At 35.8% G+C, this 18,018-nt stretch overlaps 1 protein-coding gene across 6 annotated transcripts in view; it reads left to right on the top strand.

The window, feature by feature from the left end:
• Window positions 1-339: 339 nt before the first annotated feature.
• LOC121372504 (palmitoyltransferase ZDHHC14-like) overlaps window positions 340-18,018 on the top strand; it is a 72,503-nt gene continuing 54,824 nt past the window's right edge. For all 6 annotated transcript variants that reach the window (XM_041498854.1, XM_041498853.1, XM_041498852.1 and 3 more), the window contains exons 1-4: window positions 340-763; window positions 10,468-10,628; window positions 12,918-13,076; window positions 17,851-17,988. In XM_041498854.1, the coding sequence (XP_041354788.1) occupies window positions 540-763; window positions 10,468-10,628; window positions 12,918-13,076; window positions 17,851-17,988 (682 nt within the window). In that variant the 5' untranslated portion in view covers window positions 340-539. The remainder of the gene's footprint in view (window positions 764-10,467; window positions 10,629-12,917; window positions 13,077-17,850; window positions 17,989-18,018) is intronic.

The raw sequence follows: 18,018 nt of genomic DNA, 5'->3' as shown, positions 1-18,018 counted from the left end.
TACTAATACACATCAACAAATTAATTTTAATATACATCTGCTTTTAATCGCCGAGCAATTTGTATTAAAAATCAATCCGTGTATATGATTAATTTTTGACACAAACGGTGTATCATAGCACTAAAGTTTAGAGGTCAATTCGTTTACGAAACTAAAACATTAAGTTTGCGTTTAAATGGAATATATCGTTAAAATATTTGCATATTGAATGAGTTAACATTAATTGTATTTAAAGTCATCTGAAAAAATATATTGAAACTATGATTTATCACAACATTATTTTGATACGAAAGTATAAATGTTTCGCAATACGCATGCGTCACGAGATATTATGATCAACAAAAGGGATCTTGGTGATAAATTATTTTGCTACGGGAAACGTTTTATTAAATTTTAACAAACCATTGCTGTCAAGATGTGATGAATTTAGATAACAGCAATCGGTATAATATTCGACATACTTTTAGGGGAAACTATTGTGATGATTACTTTGGAATATTTGAGGGTTAATTTCCTCAAATTGTTTCGGGCTGTGCCCAATGAGAGATTTACCTGCGTACACGGCTGTTTACACCGAAGCCCCATCGAAAATTGGTGAAATCAATCTGGATAAAATGCCTAAAAAACTAAGAAAATGGGAAGTGTTCCCAGGAAAAAATCGGTTTCACTGCAATGGAAGAATCATGATGGCCAGACAAACTGGAATATTTTATTTGACTTGCGTTCTAATTGTCGTAACAAGTGGACTCTTCTTTGCATTTGAGTGAGTATTACTTTGACAGCCATGTCTCTACACTGTCAAAAATAAGATGATAGGAAGCCATCCAATTTTCCTTTTGGTAGCTTTTTCTTTTGAGTCAGTTAAACCTAATTCAAAAAGGTACCATGGATGTCCCAAATTACTTTGCTATAAAACACGAGAATTGTGTGCATGCAAACGAATTATCAAATTTCGTTGAGCATAAGCCATAACTGCATAAGTATTTTTTTTCCAAAGCATTATGCCATATCAATATTTATAAACAGACGGTTATTATCCAACTAGCTACCTTTTTATTAGTATTTGTATGCATCAAATGAATCATAGTCACTTGGTACCAAACTGTCAAGTCATTTCGTACCCTAGTCAGGGGCGCAGAAATGGAAATTATTTCACTAGCCCGCCTGACCAGAACCAACTATAATTTACTAGCTCGCCAGAATTTCTAGTAGTCCGCCAGCCTATAGAACAATATATTATTATTATTATTATTATATACATATATACATACATATATATATATATATATATACACACACACACACACACACACACACACACACACACAGTGGTGGCACCTAAGCATTTTTGTCTGGACGGGACATAGCCCAGTGGTACAGCACTCACTCGATGTACAGTTGGTGCGGGATCGATCCCCATCAGTGAGCTCATTGGGCTATTTCTCGTTCCAGCCAGTGCACCACAACTGGTATATCAAAGGCTGTGGTATGTACTGCCCTGTTTGTGGGGTGATGCATATAAAAGACCCCTTGCTGCTAATCGAAAAGAGTAGCCCATGAAGTCGCGGCAGCAGGAATCCTCTCTCACTATATCTGTGTGGTCCTTAATGATATGTCTGACGCCATATAACCGTAAATAAAATGTGTTGAGTGCATCATTCAATAAAACATTTCTTTCTTTCTAAACATTTTTGTTATATTTTAAAGTTAAAATCTTTCTTTAAAAATATTTATTCACCGCCACAGTACAATAGAACAATAAATGTGTTACTGCTGAAAGTTATTTTAATTAAAAAATTTTTTAAACTGAAGTAATGAGCACATTGATCATTATTCAACAAAAGTTGTCTGTTATTAACTATTCAAATGAGCACAAATAGTGTTCGTTAGAAATATAGGACAATATGATAATTTTGAAACAGATTATAGCTAAAAATAGGCCATGCTGTAACTTGTAAGCTTTATATCGTCTGGGCAGCCATATTTGTTATGTTGTGTCACTCGGAGGGATATTCAAAGTATGCTTAGATGTTTACGTTAACAGATAAAATAAAAAATTGATTTCATTTATGGATTCATAAAAATTACGAGGTATGTATTGAAGTTTCTATGTAAACTTGTGTAAGTTAATATACAAGGTTGATCATTACAGCAGTGACAGATATGTTTTAACAGGTGATACAAAAACATGTTGATCGAGGCTGGCAAAAGCATACTTTTAGTGCATTAATTCAGAGTTTTTTCAATCAGATTGTTATCTACCAGTTTTATACATATATTCACAATTAAGATGTGTTGTTTTAACAATGGTTTTATAAATTAAATTAACAGTGTTTGTTTGTTTACAAACATACCCCACTGCCAACACTTGTTTAACGTAACTAACATGCACAAACTTTTGTTCTGCACACTTAAGTGACATGAGTGTGTAGATATATATATATATATATTGTTAAACAATAATATATTGTTCTATAGACTGGCGGACATGTAGAAATTCTTGCAGGGCTAGTATATATATGTATATATTTATTGACAAAAATATTATTAAAGACACTTGATAAGTGATCAACATCATGTGACAAACAAATGAATTCAAACTCCAAACCTGGGTCGTACTATTTACCAAGCTCAACCAAGCTCAACCCAGAACTAATGAGCACAAACTTGTGAACAACTACCGAGCGCAAGTATAGAACTACCAAGCTAATCAATAAGGACAAATAAACAAAGTTACAATCGAAATGTGTTTAATTTGTTTTTAAAACAAAGCACACAGTGATATAAAAATTAACATACAACATAAAATGGCCATTTAGTAAGAAATATATATATATATATATTATTCTGAATATGCCACTAAGTATAATATATTATAAAACTTATATTTAATTTTTAAAGCTATAATACGTGGAATATTTTTTAATATTTAAGCATTCAGAACAGGTATTAAATTATAAATGTTACAATGTTTGGAGGGGTGATATTCCGCCTATTATAGATTTAATAAAGCACAATGTGCAGAAGTTAAAACAAAACACACCCAGTAATACATAATACTACTAAGTAATAATTTAATAGTACATTTTTTATACAGTAAGGGAGGCTTACCCACCTGCCACCTTCCTGATTAGCACAACTTTTCCACAACTAATCTGATTACTTTCTACCTGAAAAGCTCCTTTTAAATTTTTAATTTGTAAACACGATACAAACTACTATGCACACCCATATTAAAAATTACTGGATACTGAATTTTTTTTTTACAATACTCTTTTAAAAAAAAAAAGCAGCATTACCTTAGAAAATATTTTGGCTGGCTTCACATATATTATATTCATACATTGATAACTTGGGCTTAAACATAAGTATTATTAATAGTGTTACACCGTTATTATTCTAGAACCCAAATGATGAATTCAAAATAAAATATGAACGTTTAGCACAAAAGTCAGCGTAAATATTAATTAATTAATAAGTATGTTTCAATTTTAATTGTTGGCATTGTGTGTTATTTCTGTTATAACTCAGGGCTTCTAGATTTAGCCTCACTCCCATGGCTAGTGATATTCTTTGTTGGGCTAGTAAATAACTACTGTTTGCCATGCCCGACTGCTAGTGATTTAAAAAAAAAAATTTGTTAAATGTTGCAGTTAAGTCTATTTTGTAAATAAAATATCCTGCCCTCACCCTAACCCCCAATGTTAGTTTTTGTAAGCTCTATCTCCCTCTTTAGGTGACATATCCAATTACGATAGCTGCTCTATTCCCCGATTCGGAATCTCCATTGTACCTTCTGGTGATTTTTAAAATTTTGTTGGCTTTCGTATTTGTCAGTAGATCTTTTTTACTTTCTGATTTCTGGGTCCAGGTAACATGTGACACTACCGTATTTTGGAGTTTCTGTTTGTAGTTAAATTTAAATTGATATATTATATAAGTTAATTTTCTTTTAATTCGGGCTTGAATCGTGAACAAATAAAATCTTGGTATTTCTGCACTTGCACTTGGTAGTTCTTGGTTGCTCTCGTTAATTCTGCACTTGTGTTCGGTAGTTATCAATTGCTCTCGGTTGAGCTTGGTTGAGTTCGGTAAATAGGACCTTCGCCAAACCTTGATTTACAAATCAATAAATTTTGAAATATTCTGATAGACTAACTTTTTGACATTTTTTTCATATATTTTTACAAAATTCAGTGACATCCCGCACGTATTTAACAGAAGGATGCTTTGAACATAAACATAATTTTTAGCAACTATTGATATTTGACTGCCTCTATTTCTGGGGAATGAAGCTAAATCAGAACCACTATCAAAACAGAACCATTTTTGTTGGCGATTTGGCTATAACTGCACCTTAATGTGTTGGCAAAAATTATTATTATTATTATTATTTTTAATGTATTATTTTATATATATATATATATATATATATATATATTTATTTATTTTTTTGTTGTTTTTTTGTTAGCTATAAAAGCATTTCAATGTATTGTGGAAAACAGTGTTATAAAGTAATAAATGATTACCATATGGTTAAAAAAAAAAATCAAGATTGGTACATATCAAAGTGATATGTCCCACTACAACGCCAAATGGGACATAACAATTCATTCCATCATCGATTGGTGCACTACAACCTTACAGGAAAGTCAACCAAACTAGTTCAGTGATATAAATTGAGATCGATTATGAGTAATAAATAGGATATTAAACTGGCTACCATTTCGTATCATGTTTATTATTTATTCAGTTTATGTCAAACGTGAAATAAAGCTTGTGACAACTGAAAATTATTTCACTCAGGACATAAACATGATACGAAATGGAAGTTTGTTTAATATCTTATCAATATAGCTGTTGTTTCATTGAAGATATTATCATTCACAACTTGTAATGCCGTTTTAGCCATACATTTCTTTAGTTTGGTTCTGTTTAATCCATAGATTTTGAGTTTGTGTTGTCCAACTAAGTTACTTGGTTTTCGTTTGGGGCCATTTTGGCACAGGTCCATTTTGGGTATAGCCTGTTTCTAGAATGTTGCGCAGTTCAGAACTCCGAAGTCTGCCACGCGGTACATGTATTGTTGTGTATTTGAACTATTTCATTGCCATTCTGAACCGTTTGTTTGAATGGTTTAGAATTTTGTCATGGCGGATGCAGATTTGCCGATTCAATGTAAAAAAAAAAAAAAAAAAAAAAAAAAATACATTTACAGTCAGTCAGAAAAAGACAGATCGCCAGTCGGACTGGTAGTTAAATTTTGTAACTTGTCCGTCAGAATTTTTACTCGCATTTGGCGAGTGGGCGAATACCTTTTGCACCCCTGTTAGTCATTTCATACCAGAATATAGCAAGCAAATCGACCATATCATAAAAGCAGTGTACTGCATTTTTTGCCACAAAGATGCAATGTTTTTTTTTCTTTTGCTTTTATTTTGACAGCTGAAAATTCAGAACACGTTATTATGCAACGTATTGTTATTGATAACCATAATACCCATCAACTGTTGAACCATGTTTGTCTCTGGGTTGCTTTGTTGTTGTATTGAATTTTTGTGCTGTTAACCTGCAGAACTTTATGGAATCTTGTATTATGTAATATTGTTGTAAAGAAATGTTTCTAGACATAGATTTCACATTTGTTAATTCACGAAATTAAATGGTTTATAAAGTGGAAGAAAAGGGCAATTTCAAAACCAAACAAACCCACCTATGATTAATCAGCTTTTACTTTAAACAAATACTGTTTTTCATTTTTGCAAAACCTTTTCACTTTTGTATTCATGGATGTGAATACATATTCGTATTCATTACCTCATATTCATGATATCATGTATCATATTCGCCACCATTCGTTATATACCCCAAATAATTTACTCAATAATATCAAAATAGTGAACTTACTAAAGTGCTGCCAATGAATGTAAATAGTGGTTTCCTCAAATGTGACGTCACATATAACATGTTGATCATGATCCTGTATAAATTTTTCAATTTGTAAAATTCTGCCAGAAAATGCAGTTGATGGTATGTAGTATTTGTCTTTGACTGTATTGTTGACAGTCCATAAGTTACACAGCAGGGTCTGGTATTTTATCAGTGTTTCTGCCAGAAAGACATTTTTGGGTATGGCACTATGGAATTGAATGCAACTACAGTCGACCTAGAAAGAAAATGGGTTAAATTTAGGGTTAGTGTTAACATACCATTCAGTGAGTAATGATAAGAGTAATTAATTTTGTCAAAAGGTTATTTGGGTATGGCGCCATACCCGTTTTACCCTCTGGCAGAAACCCTGTTTATGGTGTACATGACCCACAGACAGGACAGCACATACTATGGCCTTTCATTTACCAGTTGTGGGACACTGGTTGGAATGGTAAATACATCAGAGAATAAATGCACTAAGTGGTTCAGTTCTATAACCAGAGCACTTCAGTGAAATGCTGTACGAACTGAGCTAGATCCCGCCCCTTAGTTCCACCGAGAACCTTTGCTGACACTCAGGGAGTTTGAAATCATACACAATTGACCCAGTGAATGCAATAGTGGACCAAGTCCAGTTTTAAAGTTTTTCAGGTGAAGCTTCCAAGACTAATAAAATCATAAAACATTGTGTAACTTTCTGAACAACCTTTATATATTTAGACCTGAGAACTTAATACTTAAAAAGAAATTCTCAATGTAAAGTCATGTTTGCAACTTTTGGTTATGGATAAAACAATGGCAAATCAGTATTATTCTGTGTCATCTGACTCTGTGACATCTGGATGCAAAAGGGGGACATTTTCATTGTGTGTCAGACTTTTGTAGAAGTCATAATGGACTGGGGGTATCAAATTAAGTAGGTCCAACAAGTCCCTCAGCTTCAAAATATTTATTTCAACTGGGCCATTGTACAGTTGAGGAAGCACAATGTTTTAGCGCCATCCCTTTCTTTTTCTGCAAGTTCAAAGAATGGAGCATAATCATCACAACTGTACTTAAAAAACATTTTCAGTGGTTTCCCATTTTGGAAACGTATCCACTGGATTTTCAACCATCGGACATCACCCCCATCAGTACATTTTGTCCTATTTACAATATGATCTGCCACTGCCAGTCCATCAGAATTGAGAAAATCTGATGCGGCTATTCTTACAACTTCAAAAGGATTTTTCCTCGGTGCACCAGCAATTAAATGCATCCATTCGCTGGGAACATAAATGAGTGGAGCATTGATTCTTTTCTTCTCTATTAACCCAAAATCCTAGTCATTTGGCAAGAAGCTATATGGCCAGACACCATGAACTTGTGGTTGATTCAGTGATGAGTAAGGTTGACACTATATATGGACCAACACAATGCCATTTTAATGTTTCTATTTTGTCCACCACAGCTATCGCTATAAGCACCGACTTTTTTCACCCCATCGGCCTCAGTGGCGTCATGGTTAGGCCATCGGTCTACAGGCTGGTAGGTACTGGGTTTGGCTCCCACTTGAGGCATGGGATTTTTAATCCAGATACAGACTCCAAACCCCGAGTGAGTGCTCCGCAAAGCTCAGTGGGTAGGTGTAAACCACTTGCATCGACCAGTGATCCATAACTGGTTCAACAAAGTCCATGGTTTGTGCTATCCTGCCTGTGGGAAGTGCAAATAAAAGATCCCTTGCTACCTGTCGTAAAAGAGTAGCCTATGTGGTGACAGCGGGTTTCCTCTAAAAAACAGTGTCAGAATGACCATATGTTTGACGTCCAATAGCCGATGATAAGGTAAAAAATCAATGTGCTCTAGTGGCGTCATTAAATAAAACAAACTTTACTCTTTTTTTTTTCCATGTTTAGACAACTTTTGAATATGCTTATACACACAAGATCCAATTTCATTTGCATTCCTTGTTGTGCAACCCTCATGCCACATGAACATGAATGCCGAGTTGTCATGGAGAGAATGTATGCCAAAGTTGTAGGTCCAAAGTTGTCTCTTGTAGTAATCTACCCCAGTTGGAATGTAGGGTGTTGGAAGAGTTTTCTCCAGATCAAAAGTAAATGCTTCATAAATTTGATCCTGCTCTAATATTTCCTTTTCACCTCTTATTGATTGCCTGACTTTCTCAGCTTTACGATGATGGGGCTCTAGCTCTGTCACCAACACTTTTCTCTCGTCATCAGTACCTGCCACTTCTGTTTTGCCCTTAAGAGTGTCACATGTCTTGCACTTATCTTTACGAGGGGGATGAAATGACAGATTAAATTCAGTATCAAAGCCCCTTCGATACACCCATTCTTTCTCTGGTTCTTTTCCTTCATGCTTGCATTGTTCAGCACACAATCAATGCATTTGTGATACTGTCAACTCAGGAGAGAGGTACTTTCTTGTCCGCTGATGTGCCCTTGTATAGCAGTGTTCGAGATTAAAAATTTTGGGCAGTATCGCAGTTGGATACTAACATTTCAAAATCTGGTATCCCACCTGAGAATTTATTATTGTATGGTATCCCGGTGGGATACTGGGTTCTTGAAGTCTGGTATCCAAAATTAAATTCTGGTATCCCTGGGATATTGGGATACCGTTAATCTCGAACACTGTATAGTGGCTTTCATAGGCTGGAAATGCTTTAATATGTTTTTTAATTACCTGCAATGATTCATCACTCCATTGTTTTTCGATTATCATGTTCCCTCTCTCCCCCCCCCCCCCCCCCCCCCCCCCCCCTGTCATCAGGAATGGGTAAGCCAGCACCTTTCTCGTGCTGCTTTTTTAGTGCTTGATCTATATGACTATTGGATATAGCCAGATTCGCCAAAAAACACGTCTTGCATGCACCGACATGCCCATTGGATGTCAGTATGTTCGTGTGTAATTGTGAGCCATGTATTCACCACCCTTTTTCTCCGTCGTTTCACTGTAACTGTTTTTATACACCCACTGATAAAAGCATTTGTTTACTAAAATCTCCCACTTCCCAAAACTTGCTAAATATCTTTTCTCAGTCTTCTTCAGTGAAGTGTTCTTTGCATTTTAATCTGCATCAGTTGAGGTAGAGGTTTTGAGGTACAGCGATGCCTTTTACGTTATTGTATTCTTCTCCCTTATTCCTATGTTCTTTCTTTATATTTCGCTCATATTTCTCTGGGACCTGTATCCGGGTTTTTTTCTGCCTCTCTTTGGTGGATCTGAAAAACAAAAAAAAACTGTTTAAGCACAATGGTAGGATGTAGCTCGGAGGTAAAGCACTCGGCTGATGCATGGTTAGACTAGGATCGATCACTGTTGGTGAGCCAGTTGGGCTATTTTTGGTTCCAGCCAGTGCACCATGACTGGTATATCAAAGGCTGTGGTATGTGCTATCCTGTCTGGAACAGTGCATATAAAAAAATCACTTGCTACTAATGGAAAAATGTAGCGGATTTCCTCTCTAAGATTATAATTATTATGTTAAAAATTACCAAATCTTTGACATCCAATAGACGATGATTAAAAATAATCTGTGCTCTAGTGGTGTTGTTAAACTGTGGACAGTTCAGCATTCAAGATCTTGAGGCATAGTGGTGAATTTTGAAGTAATTGATAGTTGTCTTCCATAAATATTCCAATTCACAATTACACTAATTCTAGTGACTCTCTAGCTGTGCTCATTGAAAAATAAAGTAACAATGCTTCATGGTGTCATAAGGCTCAGTCCACGATGTCATTCGAACACAGACACGAAAAGGTTTATACCCTTTGTGTGCCATAAGCAAGACAAATAGCAAAGTGTACCACCACTTTCAGGTTCATCTATATCACTATCTCTGTTTTCTAATGTTGATGCACTGTCATTAGCTTCAGTTTCATAGGTTGGATCCCAATCAGAATCATCTAAGGGGCCTGAAAAAATATGTAGTCAATTGAACTTTGTTTCTCTCTTTCATTGCAGTAGTGGTCTACATGCTAAAACAGTCAAATGGGAAGAATTTCTAAAATACATTCAGTAAAATACAAATGTATAAATGCAGTAAAGTATAAAATAAATTATGCTTACTATCTGATTCCTCTAACAGTTGTAAAACATCACTTTCTGTCAAACGTTTGCTCATCATGTGACCAGTCTTCATGGATGCAGCCATATTGGATTGTGCACTTCACGCACTCTTGCACAATGAAACAAGACTTCTTATGAGTTTAAAACTGCTGTCTCATATATTGAAAAAATGGAACCAACATGGAATTAAAAGATATTTTAAACCTCTCTTCATTTCTGCACCTATGACAAAATTGCACTTGTCCATTATTGCACTAAGTGGCTGAATTACTGTAGAATAGGTAATTGAGTCTTTTTCTACAGCTTTTTTTATCTTTGCTGTGGTCATTTTCTTAATTATCAGCTGATTTTTAGGTGTTCCTATTATGTTTATGCAATTGTTTATTTAGCAGTTCATGTGAAACCAAAATTATTTTATGTTCCTGTATTATACTCAAGGTGTTTTTTTTTTTTTTCAGCTGTTTTTATTTAGCTGTTCACGTGACACCAGCAATTCCTGCTATTGGTGCAGTGATTTTCATATTTGTGATGGCGACACTGTTTAGAACCAGTTTCAGTGACCCCGGAGTAATTCCCAGAGCTACGCCAGATGAGGCAGCTGAAATAGAAAGACAAATGGGTGTGTATGCAAGCATTTTAAGATTTTTGCACATTCTGAATTTGAATAAAAGAAAAACCTAAAGTGCATAATTTATTTTGGTTTGATATTTGTGGGGTTTTTTATTTATTGAAAATTAAAACCCGCATTGATCTTTCAGTAAATTTGTCATGGTATAAATGATTATGCAAAAACATAATTTTTTTTATTATTTGTGGAGGCGTTGATTTCTCTGTTACACACTTCATGTTCAGAGCCAGGCAGCTTTTATATATTACTCAACTCCTAAGAAGCAATGTGTTGGTTTAAAAAATGTTTTAAAAATAAATTATTTAAAAAACCCAACTTTTTGAAGAGGAATTAAAAAAGGAAATAGAAAGTGAAAATAGACCTAACTTCTGGGATGTTTATTCCTGTTTCCTGTTTGATTTTGTTATGTCCTGTAGAATGATGTATACATACATGTACATGTATACTAAGGCAGATATGCCAAACCATGTTATATGGGAAAGAAATGTTTTATTTAACGATGCACTCGACACATTTTATTTACGGTTATATGGCGTCAGACATATGGTTACGGACCACACAGATTTTTAAGAGGAAACCCGCTGTCGCCACTAAATGGACTACTCTTTCCAATTAGCAGCAAGGGATCTTTTATTTGCGCTTCCCACAGGCAGGATAGCACAAACCATGGCCTTTGTTGAACCAGTTATGGATCACTGGTCGGTGCAAGTGGTTTACACCTACCCTTTGAGCCTTGCGGAGCACTCACTCATGGTTTGGAGTCGGTATCTGGATTAAAAATCCCATGCCTTGACTGGGATCCGAACCCAGTACCTACCAGTCTGTTATATGGGAGGTGTATAGATATAGTATTGCAGTATTTTCATTCAGATGCACATATGTGTAGGACAATTGCCCACTGATGAAAGGTCACGATTTTGTTTTGAGAAAGTGGATCGTGAAAAAGAAATTCAACAAAACATTGCTATTTATGCATGTTCAATCCTGCAAAATGAAAGAGGTCATCCAACCCACCACAAAATAAAAACAAATGTGCCACTATGTCACGACTTTATGAGCGGAAAGGTCTTTGTAATTGGGGACTTCTACATTAGACTTCATTGATTATAATCCTTTAAATGTATAGTGCTTAAAATAGGATTCTATTTCGGTTCTTGATAATGTGTCTGAGTCTTAATGCTATCGTGTCTGAATCTTAATGTTATCGTAGATTTTTTAGCATGTTAACTATCTTTGAATTTTAAATGAAGTGCTTAAAATATTATTGATTTATATTTTCAATAACTATAATGGTGCTTATATTGTTTTATTTGAATTTATTATTATTATTATTATTATTGCATTTATTATTATTATTATTATTATTATTATTTTTTTTTTTTTGTGGGCTGTTGTCCACTTTCTCAATAAAGTAGTGTGTTTTTGTTAGTGAACTACTGTCCATATACAGACAACTAATTTAGCAGGATTCCATACTTTTATGAATCCCAAATGTGTTGGAAGCATAAGATTATGAGATGGAATTCCAAAATATTTTTATTTACCTCATTTGATGATTCCAGCAGAATCTTACATAAATAGGGGTGGGATTTAGCTCAGTCTGTTGAGTGCTTACTTGAAGTGCTTGCGTAACAGGATCAAAACACCTCGGTGGATCCATTCAACTGATTGTTTTTTTTCTCTTTCCAACCAGTGCACCACAAGTGGTAAGAGGCCGTGGTATGTGCTTTCATGTCTGGAAAAGTGCATATAAAAGTTCCCTTGCTGCTAATGGAAAAATGTAGCGGGTTTCCTCTCTAAGACTATGTCACAGCAGTGTTCGAGATAAATGTTTTTGGCCAGTATCCCAGTTGGATACTAACATTTCAAAATCTGGTATCCCACCTGAGAATTTAGTATTGTATGGCATCCCGGTGGAATACTGGGTTCTTGAAGTCTGGTATCCAAAATTAAATTCTGGTATCCCCAGGATATCGGGATACCGTTAATCTGGAACACTGTACAGTTACCAAATGTTTGACATACAATTAATCAGTGTGCTCCAGTGGTGTCGTTAAACAAAACAAAACTTTACTATAATACATGGGCACTAATCAAAGCTTCTGTGAGGGCTAGTGACTTTGCCAAACATTTGTCAAACACTGCTCATGTACAGAGTTGATCAGTCTTACTTCAACTAAACGACTGTTGTTTCTTTCAGAAATACCTAATGCTGGTTCCCCCGGGACGTACCAGAGTTGATCAGTCTTACTTCAATTAAACAACTGTTGTTTCTTTCAGAAATACCTAATGCTGGTTCCCCCGGGACGTATCGTCCGCCACCCCGGACGCGTGAGGTCGTCGTCAAGGGTCAAGTTGTCAAACTCAAGTACTGTTTTACATGTAAAATATTCCGACCTCCGCGGGCGTCACACTGCAGCCTGTGTGATAACTGTGTCGGTAAGTGTTGGTCACTGATTGTCTTGTTATTGTATGTCTCTGATATATCAACCCTTTATGATGTTTGAAGTAGTCTGTATGATAACTGTGTCGGTAAGTGTTGGTCGCTAATAGTCTTATTATTGTATGTCTGTGATATATCAACCCTTTATGATGTTTGATGTAGTCTGTGTGATAACCGTGTCGGTAAGTGTTGGTCGCTAATAGTCTTATTATTGTATGTCTGTGATATATCAACCCTTTATGATGTTTGATGTAGTCTGTGTGATAACTGTGTTGGTAAGTGTTGGTCGCTAATAGTCTTATTATTGTATGTCTGTGATATATCAACCCTTTATGATGTTTGATGTAGTCTGTGTCGGTAAGTGTTGGTCGCTGATAGTCTTATTATTGTATGTCTGTGATATATCAACCCTTTATGATGTTTGATGTAGTCTGTGTGATAACACTGTCGGTAAGTGTTGGTCGCTGATTGTCTTATTATTGTATGTCTGTGATATATCAACCCTTTATGATGTTTGATGTAGTCTGTGTGATAACACTGTCAGTAAGTGTTGGTCGCTGATTGTCTTGTCAAAACTTATTGTATGTCTGTGATATATCAACCCTTTATGATGTTTGATGTAGTCTGTGTGATAACACTGTCGGTAAGTGTTGGTCGCTGATTGTCTTATTATTGTATGTCTGTGATATATCAACCCTTTATGATGTTTCATGTAGTCTGTGTGATAACACTGTCGGTAAGAGTTGGTCGCTGATTGTCTTGTCAAAACTTATTGTATGTCTGATATATCAACCCTTTATGATGTTTGATGTAGTCTGTGTGATAACAATGTCGGTAAGTGTTGGTCGCTGATTATCTTGTTATTGTATGTCTGTGATATATAAACCCTTTATGATGTTTGATGTAGTCTGTGTGATAACTGTGTCCGTAAGTGTTGGTCGCTAATAATCTTATTATTATATGTCTGTGATATATCAACCCTTTATGATGTTTGATGTAGTCTGTGTGATAACTGTGTCGGTAAGTGTTGGTCGCTGATTGTCTTATTATTGTATGTCTGTGATATATCAACCCTTTATGATGTTTGATGTAGTCTGTGTGATAACTGTGTCGGTAAGTGTTGGTCGCTAATAGTCTTATTATTGTATGTCTGTGATATATCAACCCTTTATGATGTTTGATGTAGTCTGTGTGATAACTGTCGGTAGTGTTGGTCGCTAATAGTCTTATTATTGTATGTCTGTGATATATCAACCCTTTATGATGTTTGATGTAGTCTGTGTGATAACTGTGTCGGTAAGTGTGTATGTGTGTGATATATCAACCCTTTATGATGTCTGTGTGATAACTGTGTCGGTAGTGTTGGTCGCTAATAGTATTATTGTGTCTGTGATATATCAACCCTTTATGATGTTTGATGTAGTCTGTGTGATAACTGTCCGTAAGTGTTGGTCGCTAATAGTCTTATTATTGTATGTCTGTGATATATCAACCCTTTATGATGTTTGATGTAGTCTGTGTGATAACTGTGTTGGTAAGTGTTGGTCGCTGATTGTCTTATTATTGTATGTCTGTGATATATCAACCCTTTATGATGTTTGATGTAGTCTGTGTGATAACACTGTCGGTAAGTGTTGGTCGCTGATTGTCTTGTCAAAACTTATTGTATGTTTGTGATATATCAACCCTTTATGATGTTTGATGTAGTCTGTGTGATAAAACTGTCGGTAAGTGTTGGTCGCTGATTGTCTTATTATTGTATGTCTGTGATATATCAACCCTTTATGATGTTTGATGTAGTCTGTGTGATAACACTGTCGGTAAGTGTTGGTCGCTGATTGTCTTGTCAAAACTTATTGTATGTCTGTGATATATCAACCCTTTATGATGTTTGATGTAGTCTGTGTGATAAAACTGTCGGTAAGTGTTGGTCGCTGATTGTCTTATTGTATGTCTGTGATATATCAACCCTTTATGATGTTTGATGTAGTCTGTGTGATAACTGTCGGTAAGTGTTGGTCGCTAATAGTCTTATTATTGTATGTCTGTGATATATCAACCCTTTATGATGTTTGATGTAGTCTGTGTGATAACTGTGTCGGTAAGTGTTGGTCGCTAATAGTCTTATTATTGTATGTCTGTGATATATCAACCCTTTATGATGTTTGATGTAGTCTGTGTGATAACTGTGTCGGTAAGTGTTGGTCACTAATTGTCTTATTATTGTATGTCTGTGATATATCAACCCATTATGATGTTTGATGTAGTCTGTGTGATAACACTGTCGGTAAGTGTTGGTCGCTGATTGTCTTGTCAAAACTTATTGTATGTCTCTGATATATCAACCCTTTATGAAGTTTGATGTAGTCTCTGTGATAACTGTGTTGGTAAGTATAAATCACTTCTTGTCTGTCAAAAACACATACATCTCAGTAATGTTAGTTGACTCTTTATTGTATATGATGTAGTCTGAATGTCGGTAAGTATAAATCATGGCTTGTCTGTGAAAAACACATTATCACATACCTATTGAATCTTACTATAATGATAAAGAATTCCCGTTTTATTTTTACTGCAGTCAGCGCCTTTATTTACTGACATCATATATAATTTACAAATGACATCGCATCGTATTTGAAACATTACACAAGGCTGCCGCAGAGTATGATTCTTAACGTTAAGCAAATTCATGAAAGGAGTTTTGATCATAGATTTAACAAAGTGTTGTTATGACGTTAAATTAAAAACTGTTTTTGTAAAACAAAAAAGAAAGTATGTAATAAATACAGAACTTCACATACGTTGTTTTCGCTTTATTGCACTTGTTTATTTTGCAAAAGAACATACCACTCGAACGCTACGCGGTCTCATGGTATATATTCTTGCGCAAAATAAACTCGTGCAATAAATAGGAAGCAAAAACAACGTATGTGAAGTTCTGTATATTTATTTATAACTTATTGATATTAACACTTTATGTAGTATGACTTAGTCTGTGTAATTGGAATCACAGAACCCTCGCCCCATGCTACTGTATTTCCAGCAGGCTATATTGGAATCACAGAACCCTCGCCCCATGCTACTGTATTTCCAGCAGGCTATATTGGAATCACAGAACCATCGCCCCATGCTACTGTATTTCCAGCAGGCTATATTGGAATCACAGAACCCTCGCCCCCTGCTACTTTATTTCCAGCAGGTTATATTGGAATCACAGAACTCTCACCCCATGCTTATTGTATTTCCAGCAGGTTATATTGAAATCACAAAACCCTTGCCCCATGCTACTGTATTTCCAGCAGGTTATATTGGAATCACAGGACCCTCGCCCCATGCTACTGTATTTCCAGCAGGCTATATTGGAATCACAGAACCCTCGCCCCATGCTACTGTATTTCCAGCAGGCTATATTGGAATCACAGAACCCTCGCCCCATGCTACTGTATTTCCAGCAGGCTATATTGGAATCACATAACCCTCGCACCATGCTTATTGTATTTCCAGCAGGTTATATTGGAATCACAGAACCCTTGCCCCATGTTACTGTATTTTCAGCAGGCTATATTGGAATCACAGAACCCTCGCCCCATGCTACTGCATTTCCAGCAGGCTATATTGGAATCACAGAACCCTCGCCCCATGCTACTGCATTTCCAGCAGGCTATATTGGAATCACAGAACCCTTGCCCCATGCTACTGTATTTCCAGCAGGCTATATTGGAATCACTGAACCCTCGCCCCATGCTGTTGTATTTCCAGCAGGTTATATTGGAATCACAGAACCCTCGCCCCATGCTTATTGTATTTCCAGCAGGTTATATTGGAATCACAGAACCCTCGCCCCATGCTACTGTATTTCCAGCAGGTTATATTGGAATCACAGAACCCTCGCCCCATGTTACTGTATTTTCAGCAGGCTATATTGGAATCACAGAACCCTCGCCCCATGCTACTGTATTTCCAGCAGGCTATATTGGAATCACAGAACCCTCGCCCCATGCTACTGTATGACATGTTTCTTTTGACCTGCTATTTTATATCAAATAAGAGCAGTCCTTATTTTACTTCCTATATCGGACGTAGTTTATGTAATAACTGAACGCTGGTATTAAATTTATTTATCCTGCAACCACTATTTCTATTGGCCGATTATAATGACCAATTAAAGGAAAGTCATAAATGTATACTAGCGGGTTATGATGTGATGTCACACGCACAGCTACATTACAAAATGATTTGACCTCTAGGTCATCATACAGTGCAGCTGAAATAACAGAAATAATAGCTTTTCACCTTAATGTTTATTGTTTGCAGAATAAAGATAATAACTACATGTAGTTAATGACGTAGGATATCGGCTTTATCCTGTTACGTCCAAATGAGACATTTCCTATATGATGTAGGATACTGGCTTTATCCTGTTACGTCCAAATGAGACATTTCCTATATGATGTAGGATATCAGCTAAAGTTATTCTGTTAAGTCCAAATGAGACATTTCCCATTCTTACCTTCACAGGATAAAGCCGATATCCTACGCAGGTCACATTTTGTTCAGTATCGCATCATGATTCGCTACGCAAGTTTCAGTGATCATCATTTTAAAACATTAAATAGTACAATTATTACAATTTTTAATTGGATAGAACTAACGCTAATCAAGATTTTGAAAACAAAATGTTTCCTGCTACGTCATTAACTAGTTATTCTCTATGTACTATACCTGTGTATTACATGTATAACAGAGATTTCTTTTGTTTCTGTCTTGCAGAGCGCTTTGACCATCACTGTCCGTGGGTGGGCAACTGTGTGGGCAGGAGGAACTACAGATATTTCTATCTCTTCATCCTTTCATTATCAGTTCTCTGCATTTACATATTCGCCTGTGTCCTCACTCATCTTATATTACGTGAGTAGTGTTTCTATTTAATACCAGCTT

The sequence above is a fragment of the Gigantopelta aegis genome, chromosome 4 (genome assembly GCF_016097555.1).
Source record: "Gigantopelta aegis isolate Gae_Host chromosome 4, Gae_host_genome, whole genome shotgun sequence".
Lineage (NCBI taxonomy): Eukaryota > Metazoa > Mollusca > Gastropoda > Neomphalida > Peltospiridae > Gigantopelta > Gigantopelta aegis.
The sequence above is the reverse complement of the archived record's forward strand: the minus strand, read 5'-3'. Positions and strand labels throughout refer to the sequence as shown.